General features: G+C 34.2%; 1 protein-coding gene across 1 annotated transcript in view; it reads left to right on the top strand.

The window, feature by feature from the left end:
• Positions 1 to 20,183, top strand: part of Dnah7 (dynein axonemal heavy chain 7) — a 282,698-nt gene that overhangs the window by 147,613 nt on the left and 114,902 nt on the right. The window contains exons 34-39 of the mRNA XM_026408842.2: positions 841 to 1,038; positions 6,505 to 6,660; positions 7,654 to 7,822; positions 10,223 to 10,349; positions 12,108 to 12,327; positions 17,895 to 18,767. Coding sequence (XP_026264627.2) covers positions 841 to 1,038; positions 6,505 to 6,660; positions 7,654 to 7,822; positions 10,223 to 10,349; positions 12,108 to 12,327; positions 17,895 to 18,767 — 1,743 coding nt within the window. The remainder of the gene's footprint in view (positions 1 to 840; positions 1,039 to 6,504; positions 6,661 to 7,653; positions 7,823 to 10,222; positions 10,350 to 12,107; positions 12,328 to 17,894; positions 18,768 to 20,183) is intronic.

Raw genomic sequence — 20,183 nt, 5'->3', positions numbered from 1 at the left:
TTTTTTTTGAGTACCAGGGACTGAACTCAGGAGCACTTGACTACTGAGCCACATCCCCAACCCTATTTGTATTTTATTTATTTAGGGTCTCACTGAGTTGCTTGCACCTTGCCATTCCTGAGGCTAGCTTTGAACTCATAGTCCTTTTGCCTCAGCCTCCTGAACTGCTGGGATTACAGGCAAGCACCCAGCTCAAAACTTTTTATTATAAATACTGTCATAGAAAGTTAAAACTTTAGTTCACAATCTAATTGGATACAAAGATACAGCGTGTTAATTCATAATAATCACAAATCTAACATTCTATAGATCTGGTACACTAGAATATGAATATAGTTAATAATACTGAACTGCACACTTACAAACAACCAAGTATATTATGTTGAGTATATTATTTTATAATTGTAATTCTTATAACAATAAATCTTGCCTGAAATGTGAAGCTGATGTTTTATCATTATTAAAAAACAAGCATTATATAGTTTATCTTCTAGGGAACAAAAATTATTTAATTATTAACATTGAATAAAATTCTTTACTTTTTAATGCATTGATTAGTTGAATTTTCTCAATGCCATTAAAGAATCTGATGTTTGTCTATAATAATTGATCATTGGGTTAGCGTAAGCAGTGATTTTAAGGCATTAAAAATATCACAGAATTGCCACTTCTTTTTTTCCCCTTAATTTGTATATACAACTTAATTGTAAACTGAATGTTAAGTGTTTTAAAGGATAAAATGAGTATTTGAATAATAGGATTTGTTTGTCATGGAAGTACAGAGTTTTAAAAAGTATTTTGTAATATAATTTTTACTATTCAGTTGTTTATTATGAACAGGGAATAGGGAGATGGGAGTCATGGGTAAAGAAATTAGAAGATGCTCCTCCAATTCCTAAAGATGTGATGTTTAATGAAATCATTGTACCAACTGTGGATACTATTCGATACTCTGCATTAATGGATTTGTTGACCACTCATCAAAAGCCTTCAATATTTGTAGGACCAACAGGAACAGGAAAGAGTGTCTATATAACTGTAAGTATTATTAAAATCTACATATTTAAAGGTATATAAATAATAGTGTTAAGAATGCTACTTTTAGAGTAGTAGGCTTAAACAATTTAAAAAATTTTAAAAAATTTTTAAAACTCCTCAAATATTTTGTTTGAACCACAGAGAATTTTTGAGTAATTGGCTTTTTAGAAAATTCATTCAACATATAATATTCTGTGGGTTTTCTTTTTCTTTTCTTTTTTTTTCTTTTTTGCTTCTGGTGGTTGGGCTGCTGGTATCAGATGCTAAGATGCTGATGCCATTTTATATCACTAAAAATTGTCCCATGTCCCATTTTGATAACTAGAGCTTGTTCAGGATGAAAACTGCATTCCTTGAAAAATATGTTTTAATTACACTTGCTATTTAATTTTCTAAATTACTTTATGTCTGAAAGATTACTATGTAGTAATGATTGATTTTTTTTCCTGAATGATTTCTGTTTTGTGTTAAGATGATTCCAGTTGCTAAAACAGATAATGCCCCAAATTTGAGTGGTTTAACACAATCTGAGGAGGAGTAGGAGAAAGGTGCTACCCCTAGTCCCTCTCCCATCTCAGGTTCATGTTTATATGCATACGGGAATATCTAAGAGGGAGGCAGGGAGAAGTTCTCACTGAGAGTTAAACCACGGGTTGATTTGGCCCCATATTTTTAAAAAGTAACTAAAAATGTACAGAAAGCTGAAAGATTTATTCAAAATATCAAGAGGCATGGAATAGAAACTTGATGTGATTAAAGGAAGTAGTTAGAAGAAAATACAGCTTTTTGTCATTTGTACTCTCATCAAATTCAGCTCAGACAGTAAACTGTCCAGATATAAAAACGTTACTTTTCATAAAATTGGGAGCATATTTTGTAATCTGTATTTTTCTTTTTACTTGCAAATATCTTCCTACTTTCTTATTTACATACTAAAGACATTTTCCTATTTTGTTCTGCTACAAGGTGATTTTAAGGCTATCATAGTATTTGATTCTATAATTTTATGATAATTGTCCAAGTCCCTAATTTAGGATATTACACTTTTAAAAAAATGCAGTGAACATTTTTGTAGCTAAATCTTTATTTTTATCTCTGCTTATTTGCTTAGAAACATTTTTTTTTAATCCTTGGAAGTGAAATTGTTGATTTTTCAACAAATGTTAAAGTTGTTCAGAAAGGTTATTCAAATTCAAATTGTCTCTCATGCCCTCTAAAGAATATTCCATTGCTCCAATTAATTAAGAGTTGATTATATTATAAATAATACACATATAAGGTTGGGGGCTCAAAAACTTATTCTTCAGTGAAAGAAAATATTATTTCAAGACAATGCTAGATACCTTTCTATAAAGTAATTTCATTGAATTTTATGTGTGTGTGTGTGTGGGGGGGGGGGTACTGGGGATTGAACCTAAGACCTTGTGTATGCAAGGCAAGCACTCTACCAACTGAGCTATATCCCCAGCCCTCATTGAAAATTTATACAAATAAGATGCTTAATGAAATTTTGTATGTATTTACAGTTTTTCTTATTGAAGTGATTAAGCAGAAAATTTAATGTTTCCAGTGATTTTCATTAAAATTATTATATATCTAGATATTTAGATTTTAAATAATGAAATATAAGTAGTATTTTAGTTGTAGATTACATTAAAATGTAATAAATTATGACACTCTACAACAAAGAAAGACATTTACTAAAGACACTGATTATGAGCAAATATATTGAAGAAGTTTAAAATCCTGTGACAGGAAGGAGTCTATAATTTCACATAATCCACATTGTTAATGGTTAACTTAAAAGAATTGCTAACAAATACAATATTTAGTATTCATTATGATTATTTCTAATTTGCAGCTCAGCTCTGTTGTAATGAGTATTTTTCTTTTCACATAGCTACATAGATTTTATAGAATAATTTTAATTAACATAATTTGATAATCAAATTGAAAAAAATAGTTTTATAGGTATATAATTAGTTTCAACAGTTTAATATATGAACATAAAAATAGTCATTTTTTCAGTGGGCTAAATGGAATTTTATATGTGGAATAATTGTAAGAGATATATTTAAACTGAAAAGCAGGACTTGTCTAATGATAGCTTATAAAAACATAAATTTTATCCATATAATTTTTATGGCACAATGGTAAAAATGTAGTTATTTAGAAATGTTTTAGTCAATGACTCTCAACTTTTGGGAATTACAAAAAACTTTTGATAATGGTCTGGTTTTTTACATGATCAATACACAGGACCATACTATATTAATTGTCCTCTTTGGTTAGATTCTTTTTACTTTCTGCTACAACCAGCATGGCCGTTAATTCAGAAACCATTGAGGGGATATTGGGGATTAGAAAAGACAAACAGACACCCATAGAGACAAAGCTGAGACCAAGTGGGACATTACCCTCTGATGGAGGTATAATGACACAGAGCTAACTCAGCACATTTATTATATAGATTTTATCATCAAAAGGGTTTTCTGTGAGAAATTTTCTTCAAAACAGGCAGGCTGAAGGACAAAGTACTGGGAAGCCAATTATAATTATCATTCTTATGCTCTTAATTCTCTACCTCTAGCAACTGGTGTCTATAAACTTAAGGTCAAAACTGATAGAGCCATGCCTACCACAGAACATCCTTAAAGCAGGGTGTCACCATAGCAATTGGACAGTCTTGATCTGTACCTTTGCACAGGAAGTTCCCATCCTAGGCACACAGCTCCTGCCACAGGAGAATCAGATACTATGGTTCAGATCACTGCTCCAACAGTTTTCTTTTACATGGTGTATTTTTGCTTTTTTTTTTTTTTTTGTACTTTAAGCTTGTCTGAATCACTTAGATTCAACATATTGCTGCATTTCTTATTTGTATGCTTACTTTGAGTCTTTTTTTTCTATTAGAAGGCAAATTGATCTCAGATACGTAAATTCTTGATAATGAGTGATTTTTCTGTATTCTTTCCATTTTTTATACTCTTTTGAAAATGTTAATCCATTGGCATGGTGGCGTATTTATTTTTTTCATATTGATTTAGGATGTTACATAAACTTTACAATTCTATCAGCATTGTTTAAACCTATTGTAAATAATTGAAGTCTTTTTCTCAAATATAACTTTTTCCCTAAATCCCGTTTTAAAATTATCGATACTATGAATGACAGGGCTCTCCTCCTGACTTCCTTCCCTACCCAGTTAGCTATATAAGGCTGCAATACTGCTACCTAATCCCTGTTTCCTTTATCGTCTTCTAGAAGACTGAGATTTTTAAAAATCTGTTTTGCTCTTCTTAATTTCATTCTTCAACTTTTAGTCACTTTAAAATAATAATTACACTTGGATTGTTTGTATTACTATTCATATTTATGATAGTTAGACTTACCTCTGCTTTTAAATGGTCTCATTGCCAAACTTACTATGCCCTGACTTATGCGTGTGTTGAACATCATGTTCAGTCTTGTTCCATTTGTCTATCCTTCCTTCCATCTGAAAAGACATATTGGTTATGACTATGACTGCCATTATTAGCTGAAAATTTTGTTGTAATAAAAATATTTGCACTGTATGCCATGTGAGCAAAAAAAGTAAAATAATTGTTTAGAGTTTTAGGCCAAAAATATGGAAAATGTGAGTTGGCTTTACTCAGACATGTAAAATATCAGTTTATTATAGTAGCTGCTCAGAATAGTCATTTTAAAGTACAAAAAAATCACTTGTTTTCAAACCTTTTTTCTCTTGAAATAATCTCTCATTTACATTTTAATTATATAATCATAAGAAAGACATTTTAATCATAAAATCATGAAAATATACCTACTCCTGTTTTTATTCTAAACTTCACACTTGCTACTTTTTGCTAATCTAATGGTCAATCACAGATAGGAAAACAAGTTATTCAAAGGTCTTTAAAACCTTCATTTTAGACTGTGTTCATTTTATGTAAAATAAAATAATTTTAAATAAAAATAAAAAGTAGCTCCTGCTGGATGGTTGAAATGAGTGAAAGTTTGCGTGGGCTCATTCTCTCGTCCAACAAGGAGGTCCACAGAATAGGGTGGACCTATTCAAACCTCCGGATGTGGTGTCTCTATTCAAACCTCTGGAGACCAGGCAGGAAGAAGGTCTGATTTTATTTCGCAGTTACCATGTATATATGGTCAGGCAGTAGCTAAGCAGATTACAGGCAGCCACCAATGCAATTTCTGGCCAACTGTCCTTGCAACAACCAATCAAGGAGCAGGCCATGGAGCAAGGGCAGGGACTGCAACACATGGCCTCATGCCCAGGGCTGTACCTACAAGGTAACCGGTTTGCCGCTCACACACCTAGCACGGGGGAGTGGATTGCACTCAGACACTTTAACATATGCCATGTATGCAGTACTCCATGTACTTGTCCCCACAAAAGTTAGCCCTAATTTTACAATTTCTGATCAGCGCTTGACCCTCCTGTATTGTTCATTTTCTTTTATCTGCTCTACCTCATGACAGGGACTGGCATGTATGTGCTGAATGTAGTTATTAATGGGAACATACCAATTCCTTTTTAAAATATAAGTGTTGCTATGATAAATAAGTTAAGATTTTGATTGTGCTTTCAAAATTTTTCACTTGCTTAATTAAAGGCATGTTTAGCATGTAATTGTGTTTATGAAAGGGGGAAAATGCTTAAAATGTTTTGCCATGTGAGATTTTGGGTTAATAATGTAGTAACATATACAATAAAGCTGAATGCTAGAAGCACTTAAAATAAATTTTGGAACAGGTGAAAAAAAAAAACAACCTCACCTTTTCCCCTTCCTTATTCATAAAAGTAAGTAGCAGATAGTAGTACTCATTAAGAAGATGTGATTTAATGAAGATTTTTCTAATAAGTTGGCCCTGGGGAGAGTAGCCCTATAGAGAACTCTTGAGAGGAGAGTTTAGGAATGGTAAGGACAGGTGAATACACTTTGAAGAGCTGGTCAGGAAATTCTGGTATTCCTTGTCCCTGTCATACATCTTGATTAAGAACCATTGCAATTCCACCTGCTTTTTAGCAAATTCCATTTTGAAACTACATACAGAAAGATAACTTAATACATAAGTAGAAAGACAATATGCTAGTTCTAAGAAGAAAACTGGTCCAGAAAGAGAAAAACAGCAGGATGGATTCTTGTCCATGTCTGAGATCAGAGGCAAGTTTCCTAACCTCTGAGTCCCTATGACTTTATGTTAAGGAGGAGCATGTACTCTTCATGGTGGTTGTGGAAATCAGAAAACACATGCAAGGAACCTGGACAGATAGAGACACTCCTTTTGCATGGTAACTTATTCCTTTTGACTTTATCTCTTTTTACATTGTTGTGACAGGTAGGGTTCAAATTCAAGTCTGTCAACAATGATGCTTTGTATTTATTCTGAAATGCCAAAATATAATTTCAACTCTGGCTCACTTTATTATTTCCTGTTATGTAGAATTTTCTTTTAAATCATCTTAATAAGGAAATCTACAAACCTCTGATAATTAACTTCTCAGCACAAACTACAGCAGCTCAAACTCAGAACATTATCATGTCAAAATTGGACAAAAGAAGAAAGGGAGTTTTTGGTCCTCCTTTGGGCAAGAGAATGGTAATGGCTTTCTGTTTTTATACTCATAGTACAATATAAGTCCTACTTATGTACATGTCTGCAATCAGAACAAGGAAACCAAATATACTAAGGACTGACATCTTTCCTAGTTTTTCACCACAAATTTTTAATTAAAATTTTCTTAAAACTGGTTGTATTTGTATGTACACTAAACATCTAGATTTTTAAAATAAACAATATCCCTTTGAGGTTGGGGGGAGCATGGGAGGATTAGACGAACTCTAGATAGAGCAAAGGGGAGGGAGGGGAAGGCAAGGGGCATGGGGATAGGAAAAATAGTGGAATGAGATGGGCATCATTACTGTAAGTACATGTATGAAGACACCAATGGTGTGCTCTACTTTGTGTACAACCAGAGATAGGAAAAATTGTGCTGTCTCTATGTAATATGAATTATAATGCATTCTGTTGTCATATATAACAAATTAGAATTAAAAATAAATAAATAAACAATATTACTTTGAATTGAAAATAGAACATACACTTGAGAATTTATTTACACTATTAATTCATTAACTAACAATTTTACTCAGCAGGTCTTTGCTGCTTGCTTTTCTAGATCTTTAACCAACTCAGTTACCAGTTGACTTATCTGCAAAGAAATACCCTTGTGATACTAACACTCACCACTAAAGATTATATCTAAAAGTCACACCTTTTTCATCTATTTTAATGAATTTTTCTACTAGGAAAAAAGACAAGGTATATGGTAAATCAAAAAATATGAGAAGATTAGTGAATCCTAAACTACTAACCTATAAAGATTAATAATGAGAAGGTCTCCCTCGTCTTAGAGGAACAAGGAATAAGGAAAAATAATCTCTGTATTCTATTAAAGTTAAAAATATTATTCTTGTTTCGGAAAGAAAGCTTCACTTCTCACCTATGAAAATAATTCACCTCAACTTGTTTACATAATAGGATGCTATCTTAATTCATTTTTTCTAATACCTCTTCTCTTTTCATTCCTAGATTGTATTTGTAGATGATGTCAATATGCCTGCTAGGGAGGTATATGGAGCTCAACCTCCCATTGAGTTACTTAGGCAATGGTTAGACCACTGGAATTGGTATGACTTAAAAGATTGTTCTATGATTAAACTAGTGGACATTCAGATCATGTGTGCTATGGGACCTCCAGGTATATATTCTAATAAGTGATTATTAAGATAGAAAATCATTCTGGCTATATATAAAGACATAACTGGAGAAAGAAAGAGAAATTGAGTTGGACAATATGAGTTACGGTATTTTATGTGTATGTTTCCATGTGTGTCCTCTGTGACCTCATGGTATGTACCATAATTACTATTTCTATAAAGTGAGAGAACTTGATTGGGCCATTTGCCCACCAACTCTTTTAAATCCCTTCCTCTCCTAATTTCTGGGACTTGGCTTCCCATTTCCTATCCCTACTTTCTGAGAACCCAGATGAATCCCCCTTGGGCAGCTCTTGCTTCCCTCTATTTCATCCCTTAAGTCTTGAACTGGGTAGAATGTCCTTGCTTCAGACATCATCTTTTCCCACCCCCATGTAAGTTCCATTCTCATCAGTCTCTGGATTTAGAGTTACACTCCAGCCATATATATATTTAAAGATAGAATTTTCTGGATTTAGGCCTCTAAGAAAATTTAAGTAGGAAATGGTCAAAAGAATTAACCCTTAAAGATTCTTTACATTATCCAAGAGAAATTTATAAACTCAAAGGAATCTCTATGTAGGGAGAAAAAATTATCCTAAAATGTTTAAAATGGCTTGATTCAACTAACTAGAGATCTTTAACTGTTTTCCTGACTTCAAGCTGGTATTCTATTTTTTAAAAATTTCTTCTCTCAATATACCATTTCAGGGAATCTCTCTGGTATTTTTCCTCCTAACCCTAACCTCTATCTAATGTTTAACATGGACTGTTAGCTCTGAGTCAGCAACTGCTCTCCGAAAACTCCCTGGGCCACTTTGAACACTTTAAAAATAACTAAATAAAAATCTATGTGACTCCTGGGTCTCAGACTTCTGTTCTATTTTGTCCCAAGCTAGTCATTTGTACTCATATGGCTATATTTTCCTACCTACTCAGGCACTGGACAGAACAGTAGGTGGAATCCATGAGGTATCTTCCCCTGGGACCCCATTCTCTAAAAAATACACCATTTCTGAATATTCTCTGGGAGAAAGGTTTGGAAACAAAGCTAGGGTAAAAATGATCTCTCAATTTTCTTCTCCAATCCTTTAACCACCTCCTTAAACTTTCCCAGGTAAGTTTAATATGTCTATAAATTCATAGACATATATAACTGTTTTGATTTATAGGCCCATTATTCCCAGTTACAGGTATATGGTCTCACACATTAGACGTGTTTTCAGAAACAACATGGTGATAAGACACAAAGTAGATTTATCTTGCCTTAAACAAATATAAAATATGTATCTGTACACTTAAAACAAAAACATTATATGCTTTGAAAATCACTTCTTAGCCAGGTGCAGTGGCGCACGCCTGCAATCCAAGTGCTCAAGAGGTTGAGACAGGAGGATCACAAGTTCAAGACCAGCCTTAGCAACTTAGTGAAGCCCTGAACAACTTAGTAAGATCTGTCTCAAAATTTAAAACAGTTTTTAAAATATAAAAACAGGCTGGGTGTATAGTTCAGTAGTAAAGCATCCAGATTAAATCCCCAATACCAAAAACACATACATACATACATAATACACTAAAAAAATCACTTCTTTACCAAATGTTTAGAAAGAAAATGCAATATGTCTATTTTATCAATTTTATTTGTGGTGCTAGGGATCAAACCCTTAGCCTGCAGGATAAGTATATGCTCTATCACAGAGTTACACCCCAGCCATATATATTTTTAAAAGGATAGAATTTTTAAAAATGGTTTGTTAAAATTTAAGTCACTTATTAAAGCATCATATTTGAAAATGTAAGTCACTTATTAAAGCATCATATTTGAAAATGTAATCACTATTTTATGAATGTGAGATAATCTCCAGTTTTTAAAAATACAATTAGGCAGCGAAGTAGCTGCATGTACTATATAATCTAGTCTTAGGGAAATTGATTTCTAGATGGAGGGGAAAAATTAGGCCATATGCCATGGTTGTATGGAATTTCAGCTACATGGTAAATACCCTTTTAAAGTTTAATCAGTCAGATTTCTCAAGGTTATATTAATGTATAATATACCAATATTGAATTGTAATGAGACTGTTTACAGTTTACTCCTTTGGACTGTGAACCATGAAGAACATGCCCAATGGCTCTTTCTGTTGGTGTGAATTCCTTTTAAACATAGACCTGACCCAAGATTATATATAGTTGAGCTCATTCAAATAATTCAACTAGAAAAACAATATCTTAAGTTTAATAGGAAACTAGTTTTGATGTCATGGTTTCATGAACATTACTTTTAACTTTTTATGTGCTGTGAATTTGTGATCTTTCAAGTTATTTCAAACTGTAAAGTACTGGATAAAATACTCTGGTTTATTCTAGTAACATTGTTAAAAGTTATCCTTTTTAATATTTAGGTGGTGGCCGAAATCCAGTAACTCCTCGATTTATGAGACATTTCAATATCGTAACAATCAATGAATTTAGTGATAAATCCATGTTTACAATCTTTTCTAAAATCTTAACCTGGCATTTGAAAATATGGTAAGTGATTTGAGGTTTCAGTGTTTTTTCCACTAAGAGATATAAAGTTTTTAGAAACCTATCAATGTAAGAAATACTTCTTAAAAGTTTCCATGAAAGCATCCCTAGGCACAGAAATGGTAACAGATAAAATTTCTCCCCTTCATTCCTCCTGCCCTCCCAGTATGAAATATACTGCAAAGGGTGTATTAGTCAGGGTTCTCTCAAGGAACAGAGTCAACAGGAAATATAATTTAAAAAGGGGATTTATGGGGCTGGAGTTGTGGCTCAGTGGTAGAGCACTAGCCTAGCATATGTGAGGCCTTAGGTTCAATTCTAAGCATCACATCTAATAAATGAATAAAGTAAAAGTCCATCAACATCTAAAAAAAATTTAAAAGAAGAGGGAGGCGAGTGGATAGGTTCTTCAGATTGGTTTACACAACCAGAAGCTGGATAGTCCACAATGGCCATCTGCTAGCTGGAAAGCTAGAAGAACCGATAGTTGCACAATCCAAGAGTCTGAAGCCCCAGAACAAGAGGGATCAATGGTGCTATTGAGACTAAAGGCTTCTATGGAATCATTGGCAAAGTCTGCTTTGGAAGAGTGAAGAAGCATGAGTCTGATAGCCTCAGAAAATCCCAACAGCAATCAACAACCTGTTCAAGAAGAATTGAGCTTGCATCTGCTGTTGCTTCCTTGTTCTTTCAACTTTTATTCCATTCAAGCCATTATCCTATTGGTCAGTGCTACCCACACTTAGGGAGGGTCTCCATTTCAAATGGCTATTACACATGCTAGCCATTCCTAGACACACCCTCATTGACACACACCCATAAACCTCTTAATCCTTGGCATCTCTTAATCCAATCAAATTGACAATTCACATTAAACATTACAAAGGGTTTAGAACATTCTGCTCTGTATGTCCACATTTGATTTTGTATTTTGAATTTTATGATGGAATACCATTAGTGCTGGAAAGAGGTACCAGGTTTATGTTGTGACTTTGATATCCTTTGGTAGAACTCTTGAGTTTGCAGGGCTATCTGTGTCCAAGCTTCAGAATTATAGCCTTGAAGACTGTCTCTTGGGGAAATGTTCTTCCCTAGATGTGGAGATACCTAGATGGCTGGGATTCATGCTTCACCTGGGCAATAGAAGTTGCAGCTCCCTGCCAATGCCCATTCTGGGGAAATTGTCATTCCTTGCTTTATCCAGAGGTGATAGAAGAGACAGCTGGCTTTTTGTCAAGCCAAAAACTAAATATAGCTAATCTTTCCAAATGGTTGTTCTTTCACTGTGTTTTTTTTTCAATCCTATCATATGCTTTGTCCGTTTTATTTTCTCTACTAATTTTTCATACAAATTTTTTTTACTTTTTATTTTCTCTGAAAATATATATTTTATAAATGTTCATTATGAATTCTATTTACGTGGAATTAAGAATGCCAAGGAGTAAGAGAAAGCATTTATTTAGTACATACTGGATTTGGGATTACATATAGCCTTTGCTGGCTCTTCTGTTCACTTACTTAAATAGGTTTAAGTCCAGTAAACTGATCCTGCTTAGTTCAGAAGGTTCTTTCAGACCTAAAATAGGGAGTGGAAAATAATCCTAAAAGAAGTAAAAATCTTATTTATAACAAAAAATGGAGGTGTAATGAATCAAATTGATTTAATTAATTGAAATTTGATGTTGGTCATGCTAAATCTCATTTATGTAACATAATTCTATATTTGCTAATATATTTTCTTTTCATTTAAAAAACTTTAAGTTACAAATTTCCAGATGAATTTCTGGATTTGACTACACAAATCGTAAATGGCACAATGACTCTGTATAAGGAAGCAATGAAGAATCTCTTGCCTACTCCAGCTAAATCTCACTACTTGTTCAACCTTCGTGATTTCTCCCGTGTCATTCAAGGTGTTTGTTTGTCGAGACCAGAAACAGCAGAAACCGAAGGAGTGATTAAACGTCTTTGGGTTCATGAGGTAAAAACTCCATGTTATTAAAATGTGATTGTACAAGAGACAAAAATTTAGTGTGCCAACTAATAGGTTAAAAAAATTAGCAGGTAATATTGTTGAAAATGTATTTAGCTGTTTGGCATTACAAAGGCCAATGATCAAGATAATTAAAAAAATAATACTAAGATATTTATAATTTTTAAAATGCTTAGTCTTCCATTTTTAGGAATTTCTGTTGATTTATAGGATATTTCAAAGTAGGTATTGAGTCAATCTCATTTAGATGATTCAATCCTTGTTAATTTGATTTCAAGAAATTATGAGATGGAACACCTTTTAAGAAGTTGTTTTTTAAAGAAGTGTATGTATTTATTTGCATTTTTATTTGTAGAATTACTAGATGAGGAGAAAAAATAACCATAAAGCAATCTATTTTGAAAGCTCATAGTTTGAGAGTATCTCTATAAAAATGTATCTAAGTTCTCAGGAATAGGTATATCTAATGCATTTTTTAAAAAAAAATAGTAGAGGAAGGGAGGAAAGAGAATACAAAATTTATACATCAAAACAATAGCTTGATTTTTTAAAGCAAAACTATGGGAAATGGGAGAAAAAAATGTCTAACCCTAACCCATTTTTAATATATAAATACTATAATTTTAATTTTAATAATGTAGCTAAGAAACCAGGAAAATGGGGGTATGTCACTATAGTGAAACCATATGCTACAGACTCATATGTTTTAAAAGTTCTTGAAAATTTAGTTTCTTAGACATTTCAACTATACAAATTGAATTCCTAAATCCTTACACATTGAAATATATATCCAAGTGATGATCCACTCTACTTGGAACTTTGGCCACACTAAGTCCCTAAATATGTACTTTGGAAAAGGATGATGTGGAGATTCTGACAGGTTTTTGTCATAACTTACTGTAACTTACATCATGGGACATGAGTACAGGCTCTCAGTTTGGAGGGCTTTATGGGTGGTAAGAATATGCAGAAAACTGGAGAGAAGGAGCAGCTAGAGAAGAAGGTGACACTAAATTCACTGAAGGAGTGACCCTTAAGTTTGTTTTGGCTACTATAGCAAAGATCCTTAAACTGGGTGGCTTAGGTATTTGTTTCCCACATTTCTGGAGGCTGGGAAGTCCAGTATCAGTGGGCTGGCAAATGTGGTATCAGAGGAAGGCCTGTGGGACTCCTCGTTCATAGATAGTGCTTTCCCTCTGTGTCTTCACATGGTGGAAGGGCAGGGTAGGGAGCTCATCCTTCATAGAACATTAATCATTACAAAAGCTCTGCCCCCATGACCTGATTAGCTCCCAAGGGGCCTATATCTTACCCATATATCCCCCATAGCTTCATTATTCCTTACTTTGCTTTATTCTTCTTCATGACCCTAAACATCACATGACATGTACTAAATTTTTTTGCTTGCTAGTTGTCTTTGTTACAATAGAAACTTTATGAGAAGAGCAACTTTCATTTATTCACTACTTTTCCTAGTGTCTGGCACATAACAGACACTCAATAAACACCAGTGAATGAGCATATAAAGGAAGGAAGGTAGGCTTCCTATACATAACATATTTTGTTACTTGGGATTTTACATGTCATTGCTTTCTTCCAATGGTGGGAGTAGTTCATATGTGCTATTATATATTTGTGGTAGATATAATTACCTTTTGGCCTTCTTCGGATTCTGTACTGCTTTTTATGTCATATTATTGAGTTTTGACACTGGCTGTTGAATTCTTTGGGCATTTAATGAAGTTTATAACAATGTAATTTTTAATGACTACTTCATATTTTGGTATATAGATCTCAGAATATGAGTTTAGTTTCTTAAAACATTACAATAGCACTCTACTTCATTCGGAGGAAATCTGGATTAAAGTCCAGTGGCTATGTGTGCCTCTTCTTCTTAGATTTGTCCCCTGTTCCCACCTCCATTCACCCTTCACAGACACTCTGGCTATTCACTCTTCCTAGAATGCTTTTTACCCTGAGAGTGGTCCTCTGGGGTAGTTCCCTCTCTGCCATTGATCGGATCTCTTCTCCTCCATGGGCTCTACACTGATCATCGTATCCAATACTACAGCCTAACACTTCACTCCCACCCTCACAGTTCAGTCTTTCCTATCCTATTTTATTTTCCTTGTTTCCCAACATTTATCAACTTCTATCATACGATATAATTTACTTATTATGTTTAGTGTCTATCTCCTTCTGAGAGGATAAAAGCGCTATGGGAAAGAGATTTCTTTTTTTCACTGAGTTATCTGCAATGCTGACAACAGTGTTTGGTACCTTGTCAGCATTTCAAAACATAAGAAGTGACTAAACTCAACACTCTTAATTTGTGCTTTATTTCGGTTGACTCAAGAAAGATTCCTTCAGGGCCAAATATATATCAGAGACTCTGGTAAGTGTCTTGCTTTCCAGACATTGTCAGTACACTGGAGGACTGAGTATAATTACATGAAATGATTTTGAAAATATAAAACTGGCTTACTCTGCTTACTCTTATTTCCTTTGACTTCTCCATGGCTCTCAAACTTTAGTGAGTATATTATCTGGTTTGCTTGTTACACACAGATATTCTGCAAAAATATGAGACAAAAGAGATAAAGGGATTTCATCAAAATTTAAAATTTTCATGCTCCAAAGAACACTATCAATGAAGTGAAAAGACAATATATAAAATAAGAAAAAATACTTGAAAATCATATATCTGATAAGTGTTCAGTATCCAGAATGCATAAGAAACTATTACAACTGAACAAAAGGACAAATAATCCAACTTAAAAGTGGTCAGAGGGTTTGGATTTGAATAGATATTTCTCCTAAGATGAGACACAAATGGTCAGTAAACACATGAAAGGATACTCAGTATGATTGTCATTAGGAAATCTGAACTGCAGTGAAGTACCTCTCATACCCACTAGGATGACTATAATCAAAATGAAGAACCTGTATTGATAAGAATGTGAAATAATTGTAATGCTCATACATTGCTGGTGGGAATGTCATATGGAAAACTGGTAATTTGTGAAAGGTTAAACATAGTTACCATGTGACTCAGTGATTACACTCTTGCCTATATAACCCCCCACCCTCAAAATTGATATATGTCCACACAAAACTTCTACATGAATCTTATCAGCATAATTATTCATAATAGCCCCAAAGTGGAAACAATGCAAATATCCATTAGTTGATGAGCAAATACAATATTGTGTATACATACAACAGAACTTTGTTCCATCCGAGACAGAAGACTGCTATATCCTATACCAAAGATAAAACTAAAAAACCTTATGCTAAGTGAAAAAGTCAGGCACAAAAGATCACGTATCACATGTTTCCATTTATATGAAATGACCAGGCTAAGTGGATTAATAGAGACAGTAAGTATATTAGTGTTTTGCCAGGGACTGTAGAAGAAAGTAATGAGAAAGTATCTGCTAATGGGTACCAAATTTCTTTGGGGAGTGATGAATAATTTGGAATTAGATAATGATGATAGGTGTATAACTTTTTGAATTTTCTAAAGACCACTGAATTGTAAACTTTAAAAGAGTGAATTTTATGATATGTAAATTATAGCTTTATTCTTTAACTCTACAATTAATACTTTGACACAAATTACTTCAAAGCACAATTACAATATAAGTATACCACAAATTACATCCTTCACAACTAGATTTATAATAGAAAGTTTTATATATCAATTTTTAAAAACATGAGCAGTGATGATAGACCCATTATTCCTTTGGGAAAGGGAGGCAGAAGACAGAATGAACATGAGGTATTCTGATAAACACTGGAATTGTTCCGTGTCTTGATCTTGGTTGTGGGTATATGGGAATGTGAATTTGAAAAAATTATTTTTGAGTTGAATACTTAGGATTTTTGCACCATCTATAAGGAAAAGAAGAAAAGATATTTCTGGACACTATTTTCAAAGTTTAAAATTCTGCAGGTGCAATGTAGGGCCTGGAATCTGCAATTTAGCAAGAACCTCAGATGATTCCAAAGCAGACTTTTTGACCATTTTGAGAAACCCTGCCTGAGGATCTTGCTAAATTGCCATCTTGATGATAATATTCTCAAGTCATACTCAGACTTTGATCCTGATATGCAGGGTTGGTTTAATTTAGTTTCTTCCTCCCACGGGAATATTGTCTGAAGTCTTCAGTACCTCAGTCCAAGAAAGTGGCTGTTGGCATATGTTGGGAAATTAGATTGCTCCACAAAGAAATAGTTTTTGAGCCAGCTGGAGTTTAGAAGAGGTTTAAATCATACCATTAAGTCATATTATTTGTCTGTGCAGATACCCTTACTAAAAAGAATGACGCTATTAAATTATTGATTTGACAATAGTAAAAACTGAAATCATGGTTCTCCATGATTTGATGCCAAAGGAGTTTTTGTAATAATCACATATTTCAGTTCTGTATTGTGACATGTTGTCATTTTATTTTGGGCACGAATCTATGAAATATCTGAATCAGGTGTTACCATTTCCATTTTGTAGGTAAGGAAGTGATACAGATGATTTAAGTGATTTATCCAAAGCAGCAGATCAGTCAGGACCCAAAGTTCTGATGGCAAACAATATGCATTGCTTATATCATATATGTACTAGTTTGCTAGGGATGATGTGAAAAAAATACCACAGGCCCACCAACTTTGTTAATTTTCTCACAATTCTACAGTCCAGAAGTCCAAGATAAAAATGCCATCAGTATTAATGAGAAAGACGGGGCAGGGAAGGCAAGTGAAAGAGCACGCTGGTGTCTCTTTCACTTCTTATAGTTCTACCATATTGGGGCCATACCCTCATGATTTCCTTTAACCTTAATTACTCCACTTAAAAATCCTATTTCCAAATGCAGTCACATTGAAGGCTAGGACTTGGATATGTGTATTTAGGGGCATACAATTCAGTTCAAAACAGATTGTAACCCTGGGACACTCATATCACTTTGACGAAATAGTTATTATATGTAGCAAACCTGATTATTTCTTGTAGTCCCTGACTTTAAACAAAAATAATTAAAGGCGTCCAAAATAACTACCTCTCCACCCAAGATTTTTCTTCTTTTTCTAGAAAATGTACTTAAAAACAAAGCAAATGATATTTATTGATTTACCAATAACTTTTAAAATGTCACCTGTATTGGGAAAAGGAAATGTTGATTGAAAGGAGGTAGCAAACTTGGATGCCAGCACCCAGTTCTGAGATCCATATGAGATGGTCAGCAGAAGCAGTAACTATTTTTGCAAGGACTTCATTCTCTTAGCATCTATACAGTCCACATCAGCTCCTCCAAATCTTTCGTTTATGGATAACTAAATGTGACTATTTATTAGTCCAAATTGTTATGTCAAAATTATTATTTAAAAAATAAGCATGAATCAGTCTAGCTTATTTGGATATGCTTTTAGCAAAACCTGTAGAAATTTTGTCAGCATTTTTATTTTTACAATAAATGATACTGCAGAAATAAGAAAACTAAAAAAAAAAAAAAAGCCCACCAAAAAATTAGTATTTAAAGCTACACTTTAATATTACACAGGTCCTTAGAGTATACTATGATCGCCTTCTGGATAATGCAGATAGAAGCTGGCTTATCAACTACATTCAAGAAATTTTGAAAAGCTACATGTATGAAGATTTTCATGAACTTTTTCAAAGTTTGGATTTTGATCAAGATGGAGTGGTGCAAGAAGATGACTTAAGAAGTTTAATGTTTTGTGATTTTCATGATCTCAAGAGGGAAGATACCAACTACCGAGAAATTTCAAATGTGGATCACCTTCGAGTGATAGTGGAATCTCATCTAGAAGAATACAACAATATGAGTAAAAAAACCATGAATCTTGTCTTATTCCGATTTGCCATAGAACACATCAGCAGAATTTCCAGGATCTTGAAGCAGCCTCGAAGCCATGCTCTTCTGGTTGGAGTTGGAGGGAGTGGAAGGCAGTCTGTCACCAGATTAGCTGCCCACATGGCTGATTATTCACTTTTCCAGGTTGAAATCTCCAAGAGCTATGGTAACAATGAGTGGCGTGAAGATTTAAAAGTGATTTTAAGGAAGTGTGCTGAAGGTGACATGCAGGGTGTCTTCCTATTTACGGATACTCAGATTAAAAAAGAGTCATTTCTAGAGGATGTTAATAATCTGCTGAATGCTGGGGAGGTTCCAAATCTCTTTGCATTAGATGAGAAGCAAGAGATATGTGAAAAGATGCGACAGTTGGATCGCCAACGGGATAAAACCAAGCAAACTGATGGAAGCCCCATAGCTCTTTTCAATATGTTTATTGATCGCTGCCGCAACCAACTGCACGTGGTTCTTGCCATGAGTCCTATCGGAGATGCATTTCGAAATCGTCTTAGAAAGTTCCCTGCTCTTGTTAACTGCTGTACCATTGACTGGTTTCAGGTATTACCATGTAAATTTTATATAGAGTTTTAGAAATGTTCACTCTCTATTACCATCATGACTTATTTCATAGACTCCTCCCAAAAAATATAGTTTAGCAGAATTTTATGATCAATTATAATGGATTTTACGGAACTAAAATTATAATCATAGAAATCAGCATAATAGAAAAATATTTAAGAATATGCATAGTCACTAATCTCAATATGTTATGGGAAATTTTAGGATAAATTTTTGTATCAGAGTCCTGACAGGAAACGGAGGGCATATTTGAGGAAAGCTAATAAAGGGACTGCACACAGAGATGTGGGCAGGGTTAAGGGTGCCAAGAGGGGATGCTGGAGCACATAGGAAGTGATGGCACAACAGCAGGAAGTTGTTACTATAACTGGGTATAAAAAGGGAGAGGCTTGCCCAGTGACTCGGGAGGCTGAGGCAGGGGGATCCCAAGTTCAAGGCCAGCTTGGGCAATTTAGTGAGACTCTGTCTCAAAATAAGAAGAGCAGGAGATATAGTTCAGTGGTAGAGCCCTTGAGTTCAATTTTCAGTACCAAAAGTCAATAAAGGCAGAGCAGGGAAGAGTATTACTGGATCTCAGACAGAGCAAGAACATGGAAGGAGGACTGCCCAATTGAAACCAGAAATTTAGAATTCAGCTACTGTATCACCTCACACCATCTCAGAAAAGTCAAGCTCAGCCAAAGTCAAAAGGAATAAGGCCAGAGAGACACTTTTGGTAATACATATCTGTATCAAAAAGCACAAAGCTGAGCAGACAGAAGCAGAGAACAGATAATGGGGCTGGGAATGGCAAAAGGAGACTAACTGGTTCAATATGAAAAATAATTCAATTCTTTCTGGCTTGAACATTGCATCACAATGGATTCCCTGAATGTCTAGTAGGAAATTTGTGGAATATAAAAGGGTTTTAATACATGAGCGTTTGTTACGTTGGAAAATTTACTGGTCTCTATACTTCCATTTCCTGGTAAAAGTATATCATACAAAACATATTTATGAAACCTTTGTTTTGAAGTGGGTCTTATTCTAAAAGCTAGAGATGAGGAGGCTAATAATTAACACCTCTGCTTTCCTTTAGTTTATTTGCTATAGATCAATTAGAAAAAAATCCATCACGCAGGACAGCATATAGGGAGTGAAGGTTTTCTGAATAGGTGACCTTTAAGAGGAAACTTGAAAGACAAAAATACCAGTACCAAGAAGATCTGGGCAGAGAGAGTAAGCTAGCAAAGGCCAGGGGCTAGGTGAAAGGCACAAGAAGGGCAAGAGGCAGTCAGGACGACCGGAGCAGAGTAACAGAGGGAAGAGGCATAATTAAGGTCAGGAAGGTGTAAAAGGCCAAATTAGGCAAAGATTTGAAAGTTTGTTTGGCTTTTGTTTTTCTTTCCTTCCTTC

The sequence above is a fragment of the Urocitellus parryii genome, chromosome 1, assembly GCF_045843805.1.
Source record: "Urocitellus parryii isolate mUroPar1 chromosome 1, mUroPar1.hap1, whole genome shotgun sequence".
In the NCBI taxonomy this organism is placed as follows: domain Eukaryota; kingdom Metazoa; phylum Chordata; class Mammalia; order Rodentia; family Sciuridae; genus Urocitellus; species Urocitellus parryii.
Note: the sequence above shows the minus strand (reverse complement) of the source record. Positions and strands in the feature narration are given on the sequence as shown.